Source organism: Oncorhynchus kisutch, linkage group LG24 (assembly GCF_002021735.2).
Source record: "Oncorhynchus kisutch isolate 150728-3 linkage group LG24, Okis_V2, whole genome shotgun sequence".
NCBI lineage: Eukaryota > Metazoa > Chordata > Actinopteri > Salmoniformes > Salmonidae > Oncorhynchus > Oncorhynchus kisutch.
The window spans coordinates 10,940,956-10,961,730 of NC_034197.2; the positions used below are offsets into that span (position 1 = coordinate 10,940,956).

General features: G+C 41.0%; 3 protein-coding genes across 5 annotated transcripts; all 3 read right to left on the minus strand.

Annotated features, from left to right (window-relative positions):
- Nucleotides 1-66: 66 nt before the first annotated feature.
- LOC109869067 (transcription initiation factor TFIID subunit 8) lies at nt 67-5,202 on the minus strand. The gene is made up of 8 exons (XM_020458919.2): nt 5,036-5,202; nt 3,598-3,757; nt 3,312-3,410; nt 2,164-2,226; nt 1,560-1,684; nt 1,267-1,414; nt 938-1,080; nt 67-693 (listed from the first exon to the last, which is right to left on the minus strand). The coding sequence occupies exons 1-8, from the start codon at nt 5,081-5,083 to the stop codon at nt 553-555; spliced, it is 927 nt and encodes a 308-aa protein (XP_020314508.1). The 5' UTR covers nt 5,084-5,202; the 3' UTR covers nt 67-552.
- A 35-nt stretch (nt 5,203-5,237) lies between these two features.
- LOC109869068 (G0/G1 switch protein 2) lies at nt 5,238-6,559 on the minus strand. The gene is made up of 2 exons (XM_020458920.2): nt 6,427-6,559; nt 5,238-6,183 (listed from the first exon to the last, which is right to left on the minus strand). Exon 2 carries the CDS (start codon nt 6,166-6,168, stop codon nt 5,830-5,832), a length of 339 nt encoding a protein of 112 aa, XP_020314509.1. The 5' UTR covers nt 6,169-6,183; nt 6,427-6,559; the 3' UTR covers nt 5,238-5,829.
- Nucleotides 6,560-9,574: 3,015 nt separating this feature from the next.
- On the minus strand, nt 9,575-19,681 carry camk1gb (calcium/calmodulin-dependent protein kinase IGb). 3 transcript variants are annotated; one of them, XM_020459592.2, is made up of 11 exons: nt 19,511-19,681; nt 17,163-17,271; nt 13,655-13,780; nt 13,446-13,520; nt 12,805-13,067; nt 12,521-12,596; nt 11,910-12,101; nt 11,558-11,645; nt 10,910-11,226; nt 10,646-10,749; nt 9,575-10,501 (listed from the first exon to the last, which is right to left on the minus strand). In XM_020459592.2, the coding sequence occupies exons 1-10, from the start codon at nt 19,650-19,652 to the stop codon at nt 10,686-10,688; spliced, it is 1,452 nt and encodes a 483-aa protein (XP_020315181.1). In that variant the 5' UTR covers nt 19,653-19,681; the 3' UTR covers nt 9,575-10,501; nt 10,646-10,685. The 3 variants fall into 3 exon arrangements, with proteins under 3 accessions (XP_020315181.1, XP_020315184.2, XP_020315182.1); XM_020459595.2 differs by lacking the exon at nt 19,511-19,681 and adding an exon at nt 18,933-19,174; XM_020459593.2 differs by lacking the exon at nt 19,511-19,681 and adding an exon at nt 18,158-18,488.
- Nucleotides 19,682-20,775: the final 1,094 nt, after the last annotated feature.

The window sequence follows — 20,775 nt, forward strand, 5'->3', positions numbered from 1 at the left end:
TCGATCCAGAGCCTCCCAAACATGCTCAATGGGTGACATTTCTGGTGAGTATGCAGGCCATGGAAGAACTGGGACATGTTTTATTTCAGATCATGAAACAAGGGACCAACACTTTACATGTTGCGTTTTATTTTTTTGTTCAGTGTATATTTGGCGATAGGCTGAAATGTGTCATTTGGGTAAATTAATGTTAAAATTACAAATCAAAACATTTTATTTCCTGTTCATTATTCACAAACGACTGAAATCATTCGGAAATGGGTAAAAATAACATTTTAGCAAATGCTACATTTTCTTGCACGACAGAACCATTCCACAAATTTGAAAAATATTACATTTAGCAAATGTCTGTTTTCTCATGAATGTAACTGGTGAAGGGTGTCATAATGAGCAGTATTTGCCATGTAGGAAGTTGAAAGGTTGGAGTCCCTGACCTCAGATGTCCACGTGGGTCCACTTCTCAGAAGCACAGAGCTGTTGACTGCTTCTTTACAATTCACTCTTTGTTGTGGCTGACAGAAGTCCAAATTAGTAGCTAAGTGTAGTAAACTCTCACTTCTTCCTCCTCACTTTGGGTTTCTTGACTGGCCTCAAGTATGGGTTGTCAATCATGCTTTCTTCACTGACCTTCACCAAGGGAACCACGCCCCCAGCAAGAAGCACAGAATTCTCCTTATCAGCTCCAGGATCATCCTAAATTTGATTAAAGGCATAGATGAGGAAAACATAATTTCACAAATGTTTTTTTGTAGCAATCAACACACCAGGTACATTTTAATATAGATTTGCTCTTAACAATGAATGGCTTTGTAAACACCCTCATTAGGAGGGCCTTGATTATTCTATTGAAGTTCATTCTGTATAGGCCAAACCACATTGCACTGCAGATCAAAGACTCAAGGTTGAATATTTCCTTTGGCCCATGTCCCTGACTCACATTGAGGTTGTTGACTGGCGTGTTCTCGCTGTCGGTCTGATCGTCCTGTTCAGAGGAATCTGTCTCCTCCAGAGTCTGCAGCTCCAGTTCTGAGGGCAGCAGGGCACTGAGGTACGGGATGGAGCTGGGCCGCTCTGCGATCACTGGCAACCACAAAGACATCAGTATTATTACCCATGTAAACACAGGTACCCAACACTCTCTAGTAGGAAAGAAGATCAACGGGAACAGAACTTCTGTTCCATATTAGAAGCATTTTTGTGCAGATTATTCAATTCAACAGCATGAATGAGAATCATGCTTGACAACAACAACGAGCACTTGCTCACATGGGAAGGCAGTGACATCATCCTTGAAGAGGCTCTGTGTTTCTCCAGTCTTGGCCATGAAGCGTGTGAGTGCTCGCTCTACATCTCTTCTCTGAGAAGCTGCCCTCTCTCGCACCACCTGGTAATCTGACACAGGCTCCCGAAACGTCTGATAGAAAGACAACCGAGGAAACTCACCAATTTGTTCATCTTAAAAATCTTTTCACTAGACCACTCGGAAAAGTGTCAGTATATAAATACTAAGTCAAGTATGTTTCTGGCTTGGAAAACGGTAAGAAGTGTGGTTGACTCACTGGAGTTTTGATGTAAGTGTGAGGATCGGGGAACTCCGGGAAGTGGCTGGGGATGTGGGAGGGATGAGTGCGTTTCTGTCCAGCAATCAAGGCCTTTGGGATCACAGGAGCATTCGTCACTGGAGCTGAAAAATACACACAGATTGCCAGTTAAGCGTCTTTCTACTTTCATTCTAAGACCAGTTACTAGCTTTCTCTATAGTGTTCTTGTGTTTTGTCCTCAGTTGTAGTCTAAATCAAATTGTATTGGTCACATACACATATTTAGCAGATGTTATTGCGGGTGTAGCGAAATGCTTGTGTTCCTAGCTCCAACAGTGCAGTAATATCTAACAATACACAAATCTAAAAGTAAAAGAATGGAATTAAGAAATATAAATATTAGGAGAAGCAATGTCAGGAGTGGCATTGACTAAAATACAGTAGAATAGAATACAGTATATACATATGAGATGAGTAAAGCACTATGTAAACATTATTACAGTGACTAGTGTGCCATTATTAATGTGGTCAGTGATTCCATGTCTATGTATATAGGGCAGCAGCCTCTTCGGTGCAGGGTAAATACCAGCCTCTTGAGGGTCTACTAACAGTAAAGACTCACGAGCAGTTATAACCATCCTCTGTGATCTCTTGGCATACCCTGGCAGAGTGTCCACATTGAAACCTGTGGTGGTACGTGAAACAAATAAGTTAATGAAGACCAGTTAAAGAGATTTCATATTCAAGCTAGGGCTGGGCGATATGGCCCAAATATTATATCATGGTATTTAAAAGTTTTTTTTATTTTTTTTACAGTATGACAGTATTTTTAGTTTATGAATAATACAAGTTCTACATTTGCTTTATGAGTAGTGAGTGATCCTAGGGTGGCAATGCATACATTAAGTGATTTCAATGAGTCTTTCTCCATTGATTGTTTTATACTGTTCAATTCAACCAAAACCAATTTCAGCACTTATCATTTCTGTATTTCCTGCACTCAATTGCAGTGGTGGAAAAAGTAGCCTATTGTCATACATGAGTAAAGGTAAAGATAAGTTAATAGAAAATTACTCAAGTAAAAGTGAAAGTCCCTCAGTAAAACACCACTTGAGTAAAAGTCTAAAAGTATTTGGTTTTAAATATACTTAAGTATCAAAAGTAAAAGTATAAATAATGTCAAATTCCTTATATTAAGCAAACCAGATGGCACCATTTTCTTGTTTTATTTATTTACGGATAGCCAGGGGCACACTCAGAAATAATTTACAAACAAAGCATGCGTGTTTAGTGAGTCCCCCAGATCAGAGCCAGTTAATCACCAGGGATGTTCTCTTGAAAAGTGTGTGAATCGGACCATTTTCCTGTCCTGCTAAGCATTCAAAATGTAACAAGTACCTTTAGGTGTCAGGGAAAATGCATGGAGTAAAAAGTACAGTTTTTCTCTTTAGGAATGTAGTAAAGTAAAAGTTGTAAAAAATTGTAAAGAAATTAAGCAAAGTACAGATACTTTCAAGTACTACTCAAGTATTTTTTTTTTTGGTATCTTTACTTAAGTACTTTACACCACTGCTCAATTGAGAAGGTCCACACTGCCACGTAGGGCTGCACGATATGGGCAAATAATCTAGGACATATTTTTAACCAAATGTTGCAATTGCGATTTGACTGGCCAATTAGAGCAAAACTGTTGGAATCATGGAAATATAATGACTTTTCGAATTCTATAGTTAGAATATAAGTGGGCACTTTTCCTGAGGTTAAACTAACCCATTTCATTGAGTGTGACCACAGCGTCAGAGAGGGTGGGCGTGATTCGAGCTGTGTGTTCACAGTATGCCTTGGCACAACGACCTACTTCAGATATGTCTGAAAAAGTACAGGGAATAGACACAGATGAGAGGTCAGTAATACAGACAATTGTGGTGATTTCATGACATGGCATGTCACTTGACATGGCATGTTGTTTAATTCAAGCCGGCAAAGGGTTATTAGTTTAATCCAAAACATGTATGAATTACATTTTCAAAAACATCAATACACAATGGTTACATACAGCTCTGGATCATCTCAGTCAGTGATTCCACGGTGGCCTTCTCTGCGCTCTCGAATCCACACTCTGTCAGCAGAGAGCTCACTACCACTTGGAGGGTGCGACGCCGGGCAAGCTGGTAATTCTCTGCTGGGCTGGACGTGGCCTTACCACACCCGGAACGCTGTAAAACATACAGATGTCAGTGTGAGAACACTTTCTCTCATGGTTAGCCAACTAGCTACCTACAGGCTTATACAGGATTAACGACCCCAGTTTGCAAATGGCATGACGTGATTGTGAACAGCAAGTCAACAACGGGGGTGGGAAGTAGCCTAGTGGTTAGAGCGTTGGGCGAGTAACCGAAAGGTTGCAAACGTAAACTCTCCCCATTCCGTACAAATGTGCGCAACCGCAAAATTCAAACGAGGCTACAAAGAAAACTAATGGGACTGTGTGTTGACGTCAAAAACGGGGGTGTGAACTAGGTTTCTATTCAAGCGTTGATCGACATGGTAATGACTATAGTATTGTAGAAAAGTTGAAAAAACGGACCTCCGTTACATCTTGACGTGTCATGTCGTAACGTACAGCACGCATAAAGCAACTATTTCTGTCTTACAATCTCTCTCCACCAGGTGTAGAACTTCTATCATCCTTTAAAAACAAGAAATGGACAGTGATCTCGTCATTTTTTTCGTCATCATTGCATGCGATCATCATTCTCAAAGCCGCTGTTTACGTATAAGATCACTTTAGCACCGCCCTAAAAATCTGATTCAAATTCGACACAAACCTTCAAATAGGTATGTAATGGCACATTATATAAACTCTTTAGTGTTTTATTTACATTTTAGAGGCGAGTGAAAAAAAGCTATTTTCCCACACATCTCTCCTCACTATCACGCATTAGTTTCGCTTCCCCACCCGCCATTTTTAAAAAGACCCGATGGGGCTCATTGCCTGCTTGAATTATGCAGAAACGGGCAGGGTTTAGGTCATGTAATTGATTATGTTGAAAAAGGGAGAAATTGTGCTTTACAATGGTATTGACATTACAGTTGATCTGGAATTAAGTTTTTTGGAGCGGTAAAATAAGGGTAATTGTACGGACCAAGGCGATGTACGAGTTTACGTGAGATCGAATCCCCGAGCTGACAAGGTAAAAATCTGTCGTTCTGCCCCTGAACAAGGCAGTTAACCCACTGTTCCTAGGCCACCATTGTAAATACGAATTTGTTCTTAATTAACCGACTTTCCTTTAAAAAAAACATTCGTTTAAACTTAGCTAGCTAATGGATCTAATTTGAGGAGGCAAAATGTGTGTTAATGTGCTAGTTTAATTTGGACAAAGACAGGCGATTTACAACCATTGTAGTTAACCTAACGTTATGTTGACAAGCTAGCCTGATGATAGCTAACATTGTAGCCAAGTTAGCTTACATATGACAATCTTATTTACCCCTACTATAGCACTGAATCCACCCGCCATCACCGCAGGGTCCGCCATCTGCACGGTAGGTTGTTTATTTGTTTCCAAATCGTTATTTCACAAAGTCACACCTTTCTGACAACAGAAGTGTTCGCCTAGCTTGCTAGGCACACGACAGACAGAAAAAGAACGCTGGCATCATTTCCGGTAGAAAAAACTCATTTAAGGAAAATGTTTTTATTAATGTCTTTATTTTTTTGTTTTTATGTTCAGTTCACATAATACAATTGAAAGGTATGCATCAATGTGTATGTAATAGAATATACTTAGCAAAAACGAATATACACATTTATAAATGCATTTCTATAGCTTCCAAAATATTTTTTACAATGGAGTACAAAAATAGCTGTGCAGTGGCTTTAAAACAGTCATCTAGGGTTTATATAAATAATTAGATAGGCTACAGTAGACTACTCACAGCACTGTTTGACATTAACCAGTTCATGACCCAGTGGTAACCTAAAATAGGTTTATTAGGAAGCCAAAAGAAAATACAAATTCTCAATCAGTCACAGAGCTTCTGCTGCCCAGCAGCCAGTCATCACTGTAGCTTGTTGTTGCATCCGTCCATCCATCCATTCAGCCTCTTCTCTTCTCATTAATAATAAGTCAAGGGGTCCCTAAACATGGCCAAATTATCATGACAAAAATCACCAAGTGCAATCTCTTTTGATTGCCTGGTTGACAGCTTATTTCACCACATTTTGTGTTCTGAGTGTTGGTTTCATTAGTGTGTGTAACATGAGAGGTGTTGCAGTGCATCTTCAACAGGCAGGTGACCTGATAGACGCCCTCCTCTGACGACCTTCCAGTGGCTTCTTAGCATCAATCTCTGTTTGCAACTCATCCACAACATCAGGCTCGACAGTGGTTATCTCTGGCTCCAGCATTTGCCTCTTCTTCTCCTCTGTGATCAGCTTGATCATTTCCTCATCTAATGGCTCCTGTTCACAAAATGGCATGCAGACCGTTTCCACCAGCCCACCGACCACTCCAAAAAACGCCAGGGTAGAACCCAGCAGGTACACCTTCATCATGCCTCGACTGGGCCTCTGGCTCAGCATCTCCTTAGCGAATGGAATGATCTCGTTTATGGTCTCCATTGTCTTAAGTTCAGTCTATTGAGGGAAAAGGAAATGTCATAATTAATAGGCTGTTTAATGACTGCAAATGTGGTAATTAAACTAAAACGAATTAGCGTAATTATTAGTACTGACCGCTGTACATTTTATGATAATCATAATGTATTAAATAATATATCACTGATAATATATTCAGACAATGTAGATTACTCTTCAATTCTGAATAAGATTGAATGAAGACTGCACAGAACAGAGCTGAAAATATTTAAATGTACTTACCTGTATAGGGACCTGTTAAATGCTTTCCTTAGATTTCGTCTTAGTCAAGCATCCCCAAGCAAAGATGCAATGAGAGGTGCTGGGTTTTATACACAAGGAGATCCACATCAACTCCCACAAAGTGTCAAATTATGAATATTCATGACGATGGGTGTTGAGGAAGCGCAGTGTTGGAGTCAACTGCTTTGAGGCAATGTCTTCAATATCTGATGCACTCTATAATGGCATCCAGGGCTGTTTTGGAAACAGCCAAGAGTCGGTACAAAGGCAAGGTCACTGAAAAAAACCCAACTTGCCAAAATATATTGTGCAAGTAATATCACGTGAGTCACATGTGTTTTAGTCATGAAACAGAGGTACAATTGTGTGCTTTTGTAGAGCTTTTGTATAATTTCAGCCAGTTGTTTTGAAAGTCGTGCTCACGAGCCAAAACGGTCCCCGAAAATTGTGATGAATGCTTTTCACGTTATAATACTGCAGTAATACAGTAGCCTATACAGCACTACTATACTTATTAAAGATCCATTCCGGGATCCTAAGCACTTACAAATTTGTAACATACTGTACACATTATAATTTGTAACATATCATACGAATTGTATTGTATTGAACCCACTTCCAATCTCCTGAGTCTTTGCAAAGTGTCTACTATTATTTTATATTAGGGAATTGACAACTCCACAATGAAGAATAAAGAGAGCTAAGACTAACACTATACACATTTTGCTGAACATTGACCATCATGTGTGGTTGGTTGGTTTATGTCCAGTGCTGTGTACATTAAACACCATCAGGAGAGGTTGACCTGTATCCAATGAGAATTATTTAATGTTAGAGTACTACCCCCTCAATCAATTTATCTCTGTACCACCCCTTTTATTGGTTGGAATGCCCCAGCTGCAGTGTTAGGTTAATTCCTAATCAAACAAAGTAGTACAGAGAGCTTTATGGAAGTCCCAATGCCTCTTAGACCTCCAGTGCTTTAGCCTATGGGTGTCCACAACAAATGGATTTACAGTATATATTGACATTGTTGATACATTGATGAAGTTAAATTGGATGTGGGGTGACAGGTAGCCTAGCGGTTAAGAGCGTTTGGCCAGTTTCCGAAAGGTTGTTGGTTTGAATCCCTGAGCCGACAAGGTGAAAAATATGTCAATGTGCCCTTGAGCAAGGCACTTAACCATAATTTCCCCTGTAAGTTGCTCTAGATAAGCGCGTGTGTGCGCTCGTGCGAAGCACCATGCCCTTTGACATGATTTCCCAAAGCAGGACAAGAGGAGGAAGGCAGTCGTCTGGTTCTGTTGTGAAATAATCTGGTCACTAGTCACAGAGTGCCATGTGTTGTCATTTCGGCAATACTGAAATGGCAATAATAAAATACGTGTCACATTTTCAGACCTTTGTGACTGTTAAACAGGCTACTTTTCACACTCCAGTCTCACTCACATTCTTCAAAATGTGACTGCCAGTCAGACCAAGGTTGTAAAGTCCACTATAAAATTCCATTGTCACATATCACTATCTGGAATCCTGGGATTCCCACTCATGTTCTGTATTCTCATGCCATTTGCAAAGTAGACTCAACCTTTCCCCTCTTTATGGTTCTTGGCCGTGGCAGTCTTCCTTGAAGTGATGGTGCGTAATATGGCTGCAATTACACTTTCAGGAAGACCATTACGTGTGAGGTGAAAACCACACCGACTACACAGACTCCCTGTTTCAGTAAGCTGTGGCTTTGGACTGGTATATTTGCTACTTTAGGAAAACTGCTAGACTGTTTTTGGGACTTTTGCCCCATATTTCTAGGTTCTGTGCCACGCTCTTTTGCCTGAATAGGCAATCTGTCTCGGCTATCTGTGCTCCAAGTCAACTATCTTGTGGTTGGTGGGGTGGAAGGGTGGGTAAGAAAGCTAACACGCTGCATGTAGCACTCGTGTGAGGACCTTCTCATCTGTACCACATGAGAGGAAAGGCAAAAAGTCATTTCACATTGCATTAGCTAGCTGCTTTAAAGGAGCATTTTTAAAAGGGGGGATTTGGTGGACAGTGTAGTAGGGACAAATAACATCTTCCATATGTGTTTTCTGATACTAAAAGTGTCCTGTATTGCTGCTGTACCACTTTCTCCTTCACTTGTAGCCCCTGTGAAATGAATTACTAATTATAAACTGGGTGGTTCGAGCCCTGAATGCTGATTGGCTGAAAGCCGTGTTATATCAGACCGTATACCACTGGTATAACAAAAAACAAACGTATTGTTCTAATTACGTTGGTAACCAGTTTATAATCGCAAAAGGCACCTTGGAGTTTGGTATATGGCCAAAATACCACGGCTAAGGGCTGTCTCCAGGCACTCCGCGTTGCTCTTAAGAACAGCCCTTAGCCATGGTATATTGACCATATACCACAAACTCCCATTTTTAAAGTGGGGGACTTGGTGGACATTATAATAGGGACAAATAACATCTTTGATATGTGTTTTCTGATAATAAAAGTGTCCTGTATTGCTGCTGTACCACTTTCTCCTTCACTTGTAGCCCCTGTGAAATGAATTACTAATTATAAACTGGGTGGTTTGAGCCCTGAATGCTGATTGGCTGAAAGCCGTGTTATATCAGCCCGTGTACCACTGGTATAACAAAAAACTAACTTATTGTTCTAATTACATTGGTAACCAGTTTATAATAGAAATAAGGCACCTTGGGGGTTTGCAGTATATGGCCACTCCGCATTGCTCATAAGAACAGCCCTTAGCCATGGTATATTGGCCATATACCCCCCCGGGCCTTATTGCTTAATTATAGTTTAGCCAACTGAGTGGGTTTAGCTAATTTAACAATAAGAATGTGTACACCTCTTTATAGACTTGTTTCATAATATGAAGTTATCTGGCTAAGCCATTGATCCAGTCTCATCAATAACCCCTGGTGTTATCCTCTGCAGCTCAGCCGACCATACTGTATGATCTATTCTGAGACTTCAGATTAAACTAAATCAAGCTGGTGGTCTATTTAATATAGGCTTTCTCAATAACAGATTTATAAGGGGTGCTGGAGAAAAAAAAGTTTGGAAGCCCTGATCTAGGTCACTGAATTGCGTCACATGACCGAGCGTAGAGAGAGGGGAAAAAAGCAAAGACATAGGATTGTTTGTGTACATATTTTATTTATTTACAATGAAGCTACAGAGAGAACCCCAATCTAGAATATTTACAAAACACCAACAGCAAGCTCTGCTGAGCTTGGGACAGAAGCAACTCACCTCCTTGTATTAAAAGGAGACATAATATTATCAATACAGTAATAAAATCATAATAATAGTTTCCAAATCTCTTCAGCACAAGGATAAATTAGATTTACAATCTCAACTTTCATTAATATGAGTGCTGGTGAGTTGGCAAATCATTAAGAGTGGTATTTACACTGGTAATGAGTTGACAGTGAGCACATGGATAACACTATTGTTTAGTTACTCAATGTTCCCCATCAACTTCCCCCATCAATGTACATAGGGATAAAATCCTGCTTGGTCATATATTCCACATCAAAACCTGCCTTCTCTTTCGAACATCTCCACACACCATGGAACAGCACAACCACTTAAGTCAGTCTTATAGTCATGTACACAGTAGTCCTATTTCTTCTTTAGCTGTCTTTCAACTTTCAACTTTGCTCCACTTCACATCACCACTTCGCATCATGATGCAAACAAACCTTTCCCTGACATCAACTCCTTCTTCAAGGGTTATAACACAAAATTCTTATGTGAATAATTGTTTCTTCATGGTATAATACATACATCGCCCAGTCCCTAGTGAGCATAGTGCCCCTCCTCCCTGGGATTCTGGACATCGTGGAATACCTTGTTATATACATGTATGTGTGTGAACGTCTGTCGGTGTACAGTATGTCCAGAATGTGTTCAAGGAGGTTTCTAGGCACTGTTCAGAATTATTTTCAGAAACCCGGCGGATTCTGGATCTCACTGGCCATCCTGAGAATCCACTTGTCAGTATCAGTGCCTGGGCTGGCCCACAGGAAGGAAGCAGACATGACCAAGTCAGCTGACTGACCTTGAGAGGAGGGACACACACTTAGTCAAACACAATCCCACCTTCAGATGATCTATATCTATTACTAATAAGAAATAAACTACCATAACGCAACCTCGTTACAGCACTAAAATAAAGAGCAATGTGTAAAAGTTCAATATTTACCTAGTAAAAAAATTCCACGCAAAGTCCTTCCAAAGATCCTTCACATGACAGAGCACACTCCAGTCTGGAGAACTTGGCCATTGCGGTTGGCCGTTGCCCTGTACCTAAAACAAGGGGACGCAAAGTCATCCATCAGATAGTTACAGAGGCTGGCGCAAAGGCTAAATTCGGGGAAATTCCCCACTGTTTAATGGTCATTCAGGCACAGTGAATGGAGGCTAGTTGTCTTTTTAGGAAAATATGGGAGTTTGGGTTAGTCCTTACGTATTAAGGTTCGCAGGCTCAGAGTGGTAGGCGTATTTGCCCGTCTCTGCGAGGGTATGGGCGTGTGCCGGCTCGCTTTGGCTGATCTTTAAGGGCTGGTGGCTCTTCGTGTCTTTGGAGCTGATTGGTAGGGCAATTTGGTTCCCTTTGGGTTCCAGCCTATCGGGATCCGGGGGGTAGTGGGAATTGGCGGGGGAGGAGACGTCGATAACCTGGATGGTGGGCATGTTGAGGGTCTGCGCCTTGACCACCAGCTCAGAGTGGGCCAGCTGCAGCTTCTTCATGTGATTGATGGCCACGGTGGCGTTAAAGGCTTGCTGTAACGACACACCGACAACAGTTGATGAGAAACATGCTAAGAGAAAAAGTACTGTATGCGCTCCCAAGGTGACAGCCATCATCATGAGTTAGGCGATGTGGTTTTATTTGGGAAAAGCTTGGGCATAGAATCTTTTATAGTGGTCTTGATATTGACTTGATTATGAGTAATCAGATGTTGAATAACACCTAGATGTTTACAGTATTTCATGGCCCTTAAATCAGGAAAGAGATCAGATGTGTCGTACACACAAACAACACACTGGGATTATGTCTAAAATGGGGGAGAGAGCCAGAACCCTTTCTGAGCGGTATGGGAGGAAGGCTCACCTTCCACTTGGTCTTGGCAAAGTTCTTCTGGATCTGGACACTGACAGAGTGGTAGATATCCTGGCTCCGTGCGGTATTTCCAATGATCCTGAAGGAGAGACAACCGAAAAGAACATTGTAATCTCCTGACAGGTTTTAGCCTGAATCTAGCCTTGTAATCTAGACTAAATGCTGCTATATTTCACCTTTGTTTCAGCTCACTAATTCAGTCTGGCATTCCTGTCATTGAAACTGAAACTGTTTCCAGGCTAGCCTGAATACACCTCACACTGGACACCACAGAGAATATGTTGTTGTAGATGTTACAGACAAAAATAGATGAAGCAATAATGTTGTTGCTCATGACACTCACCAGGGATGCCTGAGAGCCTGCTCTGTGGTGAAGCGCATCTTCGGGTTCTTCTGCATCATGTTGCGGATAAAATCTTTGGCTGATTCAGAGATGTCATCCCAGAAGGGAGAGTCAAACTCGTACTGTGCCTTCATGATCTTAGAGAACAGTCGCGTCTCAGTGTCCTCGTAGAAAGGGGGATATCCACAGAGACTAGAGAAACCAAATAATAATGCTGTGTAAGTTTGTGTCTTTACGAAATTATAGTGTGTGTGTGTGTTTGTCTCTGTGTTAAATGTCCACAAGGTGGAGCTTTAACTCCACCACTGTAACAGTATATGTTGAGGGAACGGCCCAGTGCCACTAATGAATTAGTATGACGATGCCTTCATCATGCTAAAGATCAAGCTTGTTAGTCTAATCAAGGGTTAAAACCCAAAATGCACTCTTGCCTGGTCAGATACATAGTCTTTACATGCAATCAACTATACCTTACAGTAGACTGTTTTTAAAATGTATTTTACCTTTTATTTATACAGGTTTTTCTCAATGAGATAACATCATCTCTTTTCCAAGATAGACCTGGTCCAATATTGACATATCCAGAGGTCATCAATGAGAGCAATACTCACAGGATATAGGTGATGACTCCAATAGACCAGCAGTCCACTGCCTTGCTGTAGGGTTTCTGGGCCAAGACTTCAGGGGCTGGAGGTTGGGAAACGTAGTAAGTAAGAACAATTCTCCAAGTTCAGTTCATTTTCCTCAACTAGTGTTGTATGGTATTTGACAGGCTATTAGGTTTCGTAATGTCTTTGTTGTCTCCCTTATGTGTTTGAGTGTGGTTCTTCTGACCCAGTGTATCACCCGTACACACAGTTAATTATCCGTAGAGGCCAAACGTCTCCTTCCTTACCCACATATCCTGGAGTGCCGCAGGCTGTGGACATAACACCGTTGTCCTCCATCTTGGACAGGCCAAAGTCACTGATCATGATCTTGGAGCTCTCATCCTGGCTGTAATATAGCAGGTTCTCCGGTTTGAGGTCACGGTGTACGATGCCATTCTGATGGAGGTATTGTACAGCCTGGAGCACCTGTTGGATGACCCTGCTGGCATCCTTCTCTGAGTACATCCCCCGGTCCAGGATACGGTCAAACAGCTCACCCCCAGCAACGCTACCGGTAGAAGAACAACAGCCATTAACCTTGAGCCCTTAAAGCTGACTCAACCTAACCTTAACCATGAAGTGATTGTCGGAAACATTGCTCAGCCTAACATTTGTGGATGACATATGCTCTTCAATCCATGAGCTTCTGCTCATGTTCAGGCTCAGCATTGGGAACATTCAGCATGATGCTTCTCCGTGTGACTTGAGTGCTAAGTTGCTGTCTGATCCCAAACTCAGACAGGCAGAACATTGTGGCTGTCATTAAATCAATGGGCAATAACTATTATTTGTGGAGTTTGTGCGTACACAAGGGTTTTATAGGAAATAACTATCATAATATTTTCTCCATTCTACTGTAATAGAAGGTAAAACATGTCGAACTTACAGTTGCATGACAAGGTAGTAATGAGAACGACTTTCATAGAAATCCTCCAGCCCAACAACGTTATCGTGTTTGATCCTGGGAGTGAGAAGATATAGGTCATGTTTAGAATGTGAGATGGAAATATAATGAAACACACAGTAGCTGTATGGAAGAGTCATCCAATTTGAAATGGGACTGAATGACAATTGAACGTTTTTTTGAACTCCTACTTTCTCAACACGGCAATCTCGTTCTCCAGATTCTGAATACTCTTCTGCTTCTTCTTCACACACTTCATGGCAAACAGCTTGCCTGTCTTCCTCTCCTTCACCATGAACACCTCGGAGAACGCGCCCCTGGATGAACACACAAACACATAGGCAAAGTGTTGGTTCCATTATTATTATAATCAGCTTATTATTATTATTATTAGGAGGACTGACATTTTCCATAAGAAAATATGAAGGGCACCGTTAGTCAGGCCCTCATGGGTGTGATGTTATAAAACTGAGGTGATGCTGGATGTGAAATGAGATACTGAGATGTATTTTCTGACATTAATCTTCTCCTTTTCTGTAATTTCATCAAAATTGCTACATTTTGCTGTGATGTAGGCTACAGTTATCGTGGACCTGCAGTAGGTTATAAATGTTTGCCATACACCGTTGATGGTTTCTATTGTTCTTCGGGTATCAGGTGGCCTACATGCACCCTTTGATTTTAGAGCAGAGAGAGGTGCAGGATATCAAAACAGAATACTGTGGAAAAAGGTCCTATTAAGGCCTAAGACGGGATTGAGTGGCTTAAGGGCTCACTCAATTAAGTGTTCTGTACAGTTTCCGAGCTATCTTCAGCATTGTCTGGGATGAGCCTGATTATCCCTTACGCAACAGACACTGTGGCAGGCAGGCTTGAGGTGTGGACAAATGGGAGCATATGCAGTCATCACAAACAGACCCTACCCCTAGCAGCGGCCAGATCATATATTGGATCACACACAACCTGGAGAGAGAGGCTGACAGAAGACGCTGTACCGCAAAAGTGCTGCCCCCTTTCTGTTGGGTTACACCACTGAAGAAGGTATAAGGAACACATATGCAAGATGAGAGCACTGCAAGGTCAAATGATTGAACCAATTTAATTCAAAAGATAATTAGCAGAGATTGCTTCAACTGCAGCAGACAGTCCCAAGTCCCAACGTGTCTTACAGCATGGACGCAGGCAGAGTTATTATGACAGCTGTGTCTCACACTCTCACATTGTCTCATTAAATTCAAATGGAGCACAGAGGTAGGCCCCAGGGCGTAAGTCAGACACGCTGACGTCTTTATGTTCTCCCAAACTACGCAGCATCTTCTCCCAGAGAACCCCATGATTCTCCTTATGACCCACAAGGGATATTATCAATCAAACAGCATCCGTGGAAATGAATTGGTATGCAAGGCAGCTATTAGTAAGCTTGTTGTCAGCTTGTTGTCTCCTCATGTACAGTTTGAAAACACAAAAGACAGAATACACCATCAACTGCTGAAATAAGCCACGATAAAGGGACCGATCAGGATAGGGATGATATCTACATGAGAGACGGGTGTGTAACGACAGACTGCAAGCGTCTGTACTGTATGTCAGATTGCCATGGAACTAGATTGTGTTTTTGTTGTGTTCTGTGGGTTTCAGCTTTATAAAGCCTCATCCAATGGATCTCCCTAATTCCCCGAGATAGATCCTTGTGATGGAACATAGGAAGGAAATACAGTAGGGACTGCTCTGCGCTCATTTGTTATGGTGATATGTTGATCGTCAAACACCGTAGTCTAGAAACCACTCTGTGTGCATGCTAATTATATAAATTAGGCCTATAGAGAGGAAACAAGAGATAACACGGGGCCTTGGTTTACATACAGGTGTTTCACTGTACAGTAATCGGATCTATAGAGCACCTGTCCAAGCTTTCTCCATCCGTTTACCTGTTCTTTCTGCTCATTGATCCTTATTCCAATCTGAGAGAAAGATTATCAGTGTCAGTCTGCCCTTCACCTGATCACCCTTAGCCTGACACCAGCAGAACAAAGCTAACCCCTCCTGACTAGGCAAAGATATCACCCTGCCCTAAGAGAAGAGAGTTGTATAATTCTGAGAAAATAATGCTACTTTTATTCTTGTATTATGCTTTCCCCATATTTTACTTATTTTTATACGTTTCTGTTTTGTAATATTTTCCCCAGATGTGATCTGTCACTTTTTGAAGTAGGTCTCTGCTGAGAACAAGTTACACCTACATCACTTATCATGCAACAATAAGTCAACGTGCCTTCATTCTGCCATAATTTTTTTTTACTTTAACATCAAGATTCCATTCAGGAAAATTCCAAAAGAACATCCCTTCTTAGTTAAGAGGCGATGTTCTCCAAAACATATGTTCACACAAATGTTGTTTGTCTACATGGCTTCCTCCCTTATCTGCATATCCAATCCTCGGTCCAGCCAAGTCTGTGTTCCCACAGTACAGTGATGTCAGACCTCTAGGGCAGCAGTAGCCTACACACCTTTATTTACCTCTGGCCCAGCCCCAGATTCATTATCCACCACCACCGCTTCCTAAGCCTCTCAACATGACCGTTTCAGTAAGACCGGACAGCTCAGTCAAGAACATTTGATTGACCCCATGGATTAAGTCATGGTGGTTGACGCACTAAAATGAGGCAATTTTGACTTGTGCAAAATCAATGCGCATATAAAATATTTATCCAACACAAACTATCTAAATCGTTTGAAACTGTTAGTTACATTTACTCAAATTACTTAGTTACAGTCAGTGGTGGGAAAAGTACCCAACTGTCATACTTAATTAAGATAATTTAATAGAGAACTACAAGTAAAAGTCACCCAGTAAAATACTACTTGAGTAAGTCTAAAAGTATTTGCTTTTAAATAATAATTATCAAAAGTAAATGTAATTGCTAAAATATACTTACTGTAAGTATCAAAAGTAAAAGTATAAAATAATTTCACATTCCTTGTATTAAGCAAACCAGACGGCACTATTTTCTTGTTTTTTAAATTTACGAATAGCCAGGGCACACTCCAACACTCAGACATAATTCACAATCAAAACATTTGTGTTTAGTGAGTCTGCCAGATCAGAGGCAGTAGGGATAACCAGGGATGTTATCTTGATAAGTTTGAATTGTACTATCTTCCTGTCCTGCTAAGCATTCGAAATGTAACAAGTACTTTTGGGTGTCGGGGAGTAATGGAGTAAAAAACAAATTGGAAGTAAAAGTAAAAATAGTCAAAAATATAAATAGTAAAATAAAGTACAGATATCCCCAAAAAACTACTTAAGTAGTACTTTAAAGTATTTTTATGTAAAGTACTTTACACAACTGGTTACAATAACTCTGAAACTTTGAAACTGAATGAATATCAAGCAAAAGATGGCTCCATAGATTACTTCTATTGGCCATTTTGTAAATGATCTGATTAGCCATCTGATGTACTAGATGTCATCAGAAGGTCTAGGACTGATACCCTCCGCGCTGCCACAGTGACTTGTCTATAAGACACCTGTAAAGCAGGTCTCGTGGTAATCCAATCACACCTACTGCATGATATGCACCTCAGCCAGTGGATAGTCATGAGGGCCACTCTCTCTTTCCTCAATGAGGTCACATGCATGTTCTAAGGAGGTAGGGAAAATGGTCCTTTGGTAGGTAGGTGGGTGTGGGCTGTACTTACGATCCAAGAACCTCCATGAAGTCAAACACCTCCTGAATGTTGTCAGTGGTCTTCTTCCAGTCAAATTCGGCTTCTTTACGACCCATGTCTGCTTCTTTAAAAGGGATTTCTGTAACAATGGGAAAAAACAGAGGAATGTCATTAAACACCAGTTTTCAGAATCGAGTATAATAATGTTGCCTAGATTCCTACTCACATATGTTCTGCAGTGCTATTGCGAAACCCCAAAATAATAATTTCTGTATCCACACCCATACACTCTCACAATGTCCTGTTGGATTATGACATTTCTCAGAGTCATGAGAAATCAACACATTGTCTGCAGCCACACAGGTTAAACATCTGTATTCCATCGGCCCGTGTACAGCACACCATAATGCCAGACAGTCTGACACCGCTGTCTGTCTAACAAGGCTGCTAAATCATTAGTTATCTGATTGAGAGATGATTGACATATACAATGGTAAAATCATTGAGCATCCATTATTCTCTATTACTCTGAGATGAACTCAGAGTGAACATCCAAACCAGCCGTAGATGCAATATCTACAGAGGTTAGCTGACGTATTTATTTTTTGCTGTTCAGAATTAGGTAACGTGGCTGATCAACCAAAACTGTTTGGGAAAGATTACTGCTATGGTAGGCCTAGTTTATGCAGCCAAGTTACCCTGTAGCTTTGCCTCGTTTCCGTTATATAAGAGATTACAAACTTCTGATCCGTAGACCCTGACCTTGCCAGGAATAGTCAGTGTAAGAGGCAAACCAAGCCAAGGACAGGATTCAATCATTTATGGAACATGTCCAGAGCGCTTGACAGAATTAACAATCCATTTCTACATGTAAAACAACCCTTGGGAAATAAAGTGTAGCTGTTAGACCAAAGAAAAACAATATCCTGAACATGGTAACAAACAAGCAAGATGATTTTCCTATGTGAAACTAGACAAACAAAGGGAACCCTCTTGAAAGTAGGAAGCAAATTTGACATCACTACCTCTCACATTTCCTTCCCAACTATCTTCTTCGGAAGTCGGTTCCATTGATATCCAAATAGACAAAACCATAGTAGACAAATGAAAACTTCTCTGAACCTGTTAAGACTGTCGGACAAATTATCTGTCAAATCTGTCACTCAGTCAGGTAATACAGTAACCACATGACAAGCATAAGATTATTTATTTTTAAGTATATGCTAAAGCCAAAATGTTGAATAACTATTCCACTCCTCTCATGTCTAGAATTCTGGCTACTACCAACTATGATAAAAGATTCAGGTCTGTCCCTGTCTGGTCCCTCTCAGTCTCTCTCCCACAGCCACCTGTCATGCTTTTGTTCCTTTGTCTCCCTGATATCACACTGTAAAGTCATCTGTCTACCCACATCAATATGTTGTCATTATGTGGGCATTATACAGCCCAAGCAGCAACATCAGTACTTCCAGATCAGTGCAGGTTCAGTACATCCATGGAACAGTACAGTGTTTCAGCGTAAACATAGAATTATACCATGTCATAAGATAGATATGCAGCTTCAGACATCTGTTATGGTACACACAATTCCAGAATAAAATAGAATGACTATTTTTTTTCCCAGAATTAAATAAATACAGAGTATAAAATCCTTAGTATCAATCCTTGCTATAAGACAAATAATATCTAAACGGATGTTGTAAATCTATTGATCATCACATTAGGCTACTTTAAATTCTTGGTAAGTTTAAACTTTAAAGACAGTTCTCAGACGGTGTCTTTTAAAGCGGACTGCCTTACCTGAAAGTTTATAACAACTCAAGCCACAGGTAGTTTTGCCTTTAGGGATGCAGGCAGTCCGGCCAATGCAAGGACAACACTGGTAGAAAACGCCGTGGGAAAATGCGAGAGGACTGAGTGTTCTTTTGTATTTAAAGACCGACATTCGCTGGGACGTCGCACATCCAGTGTTTTTTTTCTGTGCACTCAAAGCCGCTCGATGGACCAAGTTGGCTGCAGCATCACCTGCGCAATCACTCGAATTAGCCTGTTTAAAAACATCTTATTTGACACTTTTCTGATTGTAATACAATCTCAAAAATCTTTTTACAGATACATTATTTAACTTGAGTTGTAGGTCTATGAGCCTTTTTAATCTGAATATCATCCACACGCAGAATAGTCTATCATTAGGCAAAACAATATTATGTTGAAACTACCTTTTTAATATGAAAACCCACCAGCTATATTCTAGGACGTGGCGGCAATCCTTCAATTCAGACCGAGAAGCACTAATGGACCGACTTCCATGAATGAGATAGACCTACCCTGGAGGCAGTTTAGTCTACCCTGGCGGAGCGGATTTCTCTTTGACTTACCAGTGAGATACTGTAGGTGCTGAAGGTAGCTCTTCTCTGACTCTCCTGCCAAAACCTCGTTGAGGACTGGACAGATTACCGTGTCGACAGCCACGGAAATAACTCGTTTTTTCAGGTCAGAGATTAGGTCGCGCAGTTCCATCTCCGTTAACGGTTCGGGGAGGGAGGGGCCCGGTGCCGAGATGTCTCACAGGGGTTCATTTATTGAGCAGTGCAGTGATAGTCATCACTATATGTTCTTTCGCTCTAACGTCATGTTGTTGTTTAAAGATTTGAAAATAAATACTGGGACCATTTTTTAGTCAAATTGGTTACAGTGGGGCAAAAAAGTATTTAGTCAGCCACCAATTGTGCAAGTTCTCCCACTTAAAAAGATGAGAGGCCTGTAATTTTCATCATAGGTACACTTCAACTATGACAGACAAAATGAGAGAAAAAATCCAGAAAATCACATTGTAGGATTTTTAATGAATTTATTTGCAAATTATGGTGGAAAATAAGTATTTGGTCAATAACAAAAGTTTATCTCAATACTTTGTTATATACCCTTTGTTGGCAATGAAAGAGGTCAAATGTTTTCTGTAAGTCTTCACAAGGTTTTCACACACTGTTGCTGGTATTTTGGCCCATTCCTCCATGCAGATCTCCTCTAGAGCAGTGAAGTTTTGGGGCTGTTGCTGGGCAACACGGACTTTCAACTCCCTCCAAAGATTTTCTATGGGGTTGAGATCTGGAGACTGGCTAGGCCACTCCAGGACCTTGAAATGCTTCTTACGAAGCCACTCCTTCGTTGCCCGGGCGGTGTGTTTGGGTTCATTATCATGCTGAAAGACCCAGCCACGTTTCGTCTTCAATGCCCTTGCTGATGGAAGGAGGTTTTCACTCAAAATCTCACGATACATGGCCCCATTCATTCTTTCCTTTACATGGATCAGTCGTCCTGGTCCCTTTGCAGAAAAACAGCCACAAAGTATGATGTTTCCACCCCCATGCTTCACAATAGGTATGGTGTTCTTTGGATGCAACTCAGCATTCTTTGTCCTCCAAGTTGAGTTTTTACCAAAAAGTTATATTTTGGTTTCATCTGACCATATGACATTCTCCCAATCTTCTTCTGGATCATCCAAATGCTCTCTAGCAAACTTCAGACGGGCCTGAACATGTACTGGCTTAAGCAGGGGGACATGTCTGGCACTGCAGGATTTGAGTCCCTGGCGGTGTAGTGTGTTACTGATGGTAGGCTTTGTTACTTTGGTCCCAGCTCT

Excerpts from the sequence above, each read along its gene's own strand:
- LOC109869067 (XM_020458919.2), bottom strand. The coding sequence starts at position 5,083 with ATGGCGGACCCTGCGGTGATGGCGGGTGGATTCAGTGCTATAGTAGGG. Across the intron at positions 3,758-5,035 it reads GATTCAGTGCTATAGTAGGG|CGTTCCGGGTGTGGTAAGGC; the intron begins GTAAATAAGATT and ends TATGTTTTACAG. Across the intron at positions 1,685-2,163 it reads GAGGATGGTTATAACTGCTC|CTCCAGTGACGAATGCTCCT; the intron begins GTGAGTCTTTAC and ends TGTATTTTTCAG.
- LOC109869068 (XM_020458920.2), bottom strand. The coding sequence starts at position 6,168 with ATGGAGACCATAAACGAGATCATTCCATTCGCTAAGGAGATGCTGAGC.
- camk1gb (XM_020459595.2), bottom strand. The coding sequence starts at position 19,077 with ATGTCGGTCTTTAAATACAAAAGAACACTCAGTCCTCTCGCATTTTCC. Across the intron at positions 17,272-18,932 it reads GAGTTGTTATAAACTTTCAG|AAATCCCTTTTAAAGAAGCA; the intron begins GTAAGGCAGTCC and ends CCATTGTTACAG. Across the intron at positions 13,781-17,162 it reads TTCATGGAGGTTCTTGGATC|GGGCGCGTTCTCCGAGGTGT; the intron begins GTAAGTACAGCC and ends GTGTTCATCCAG.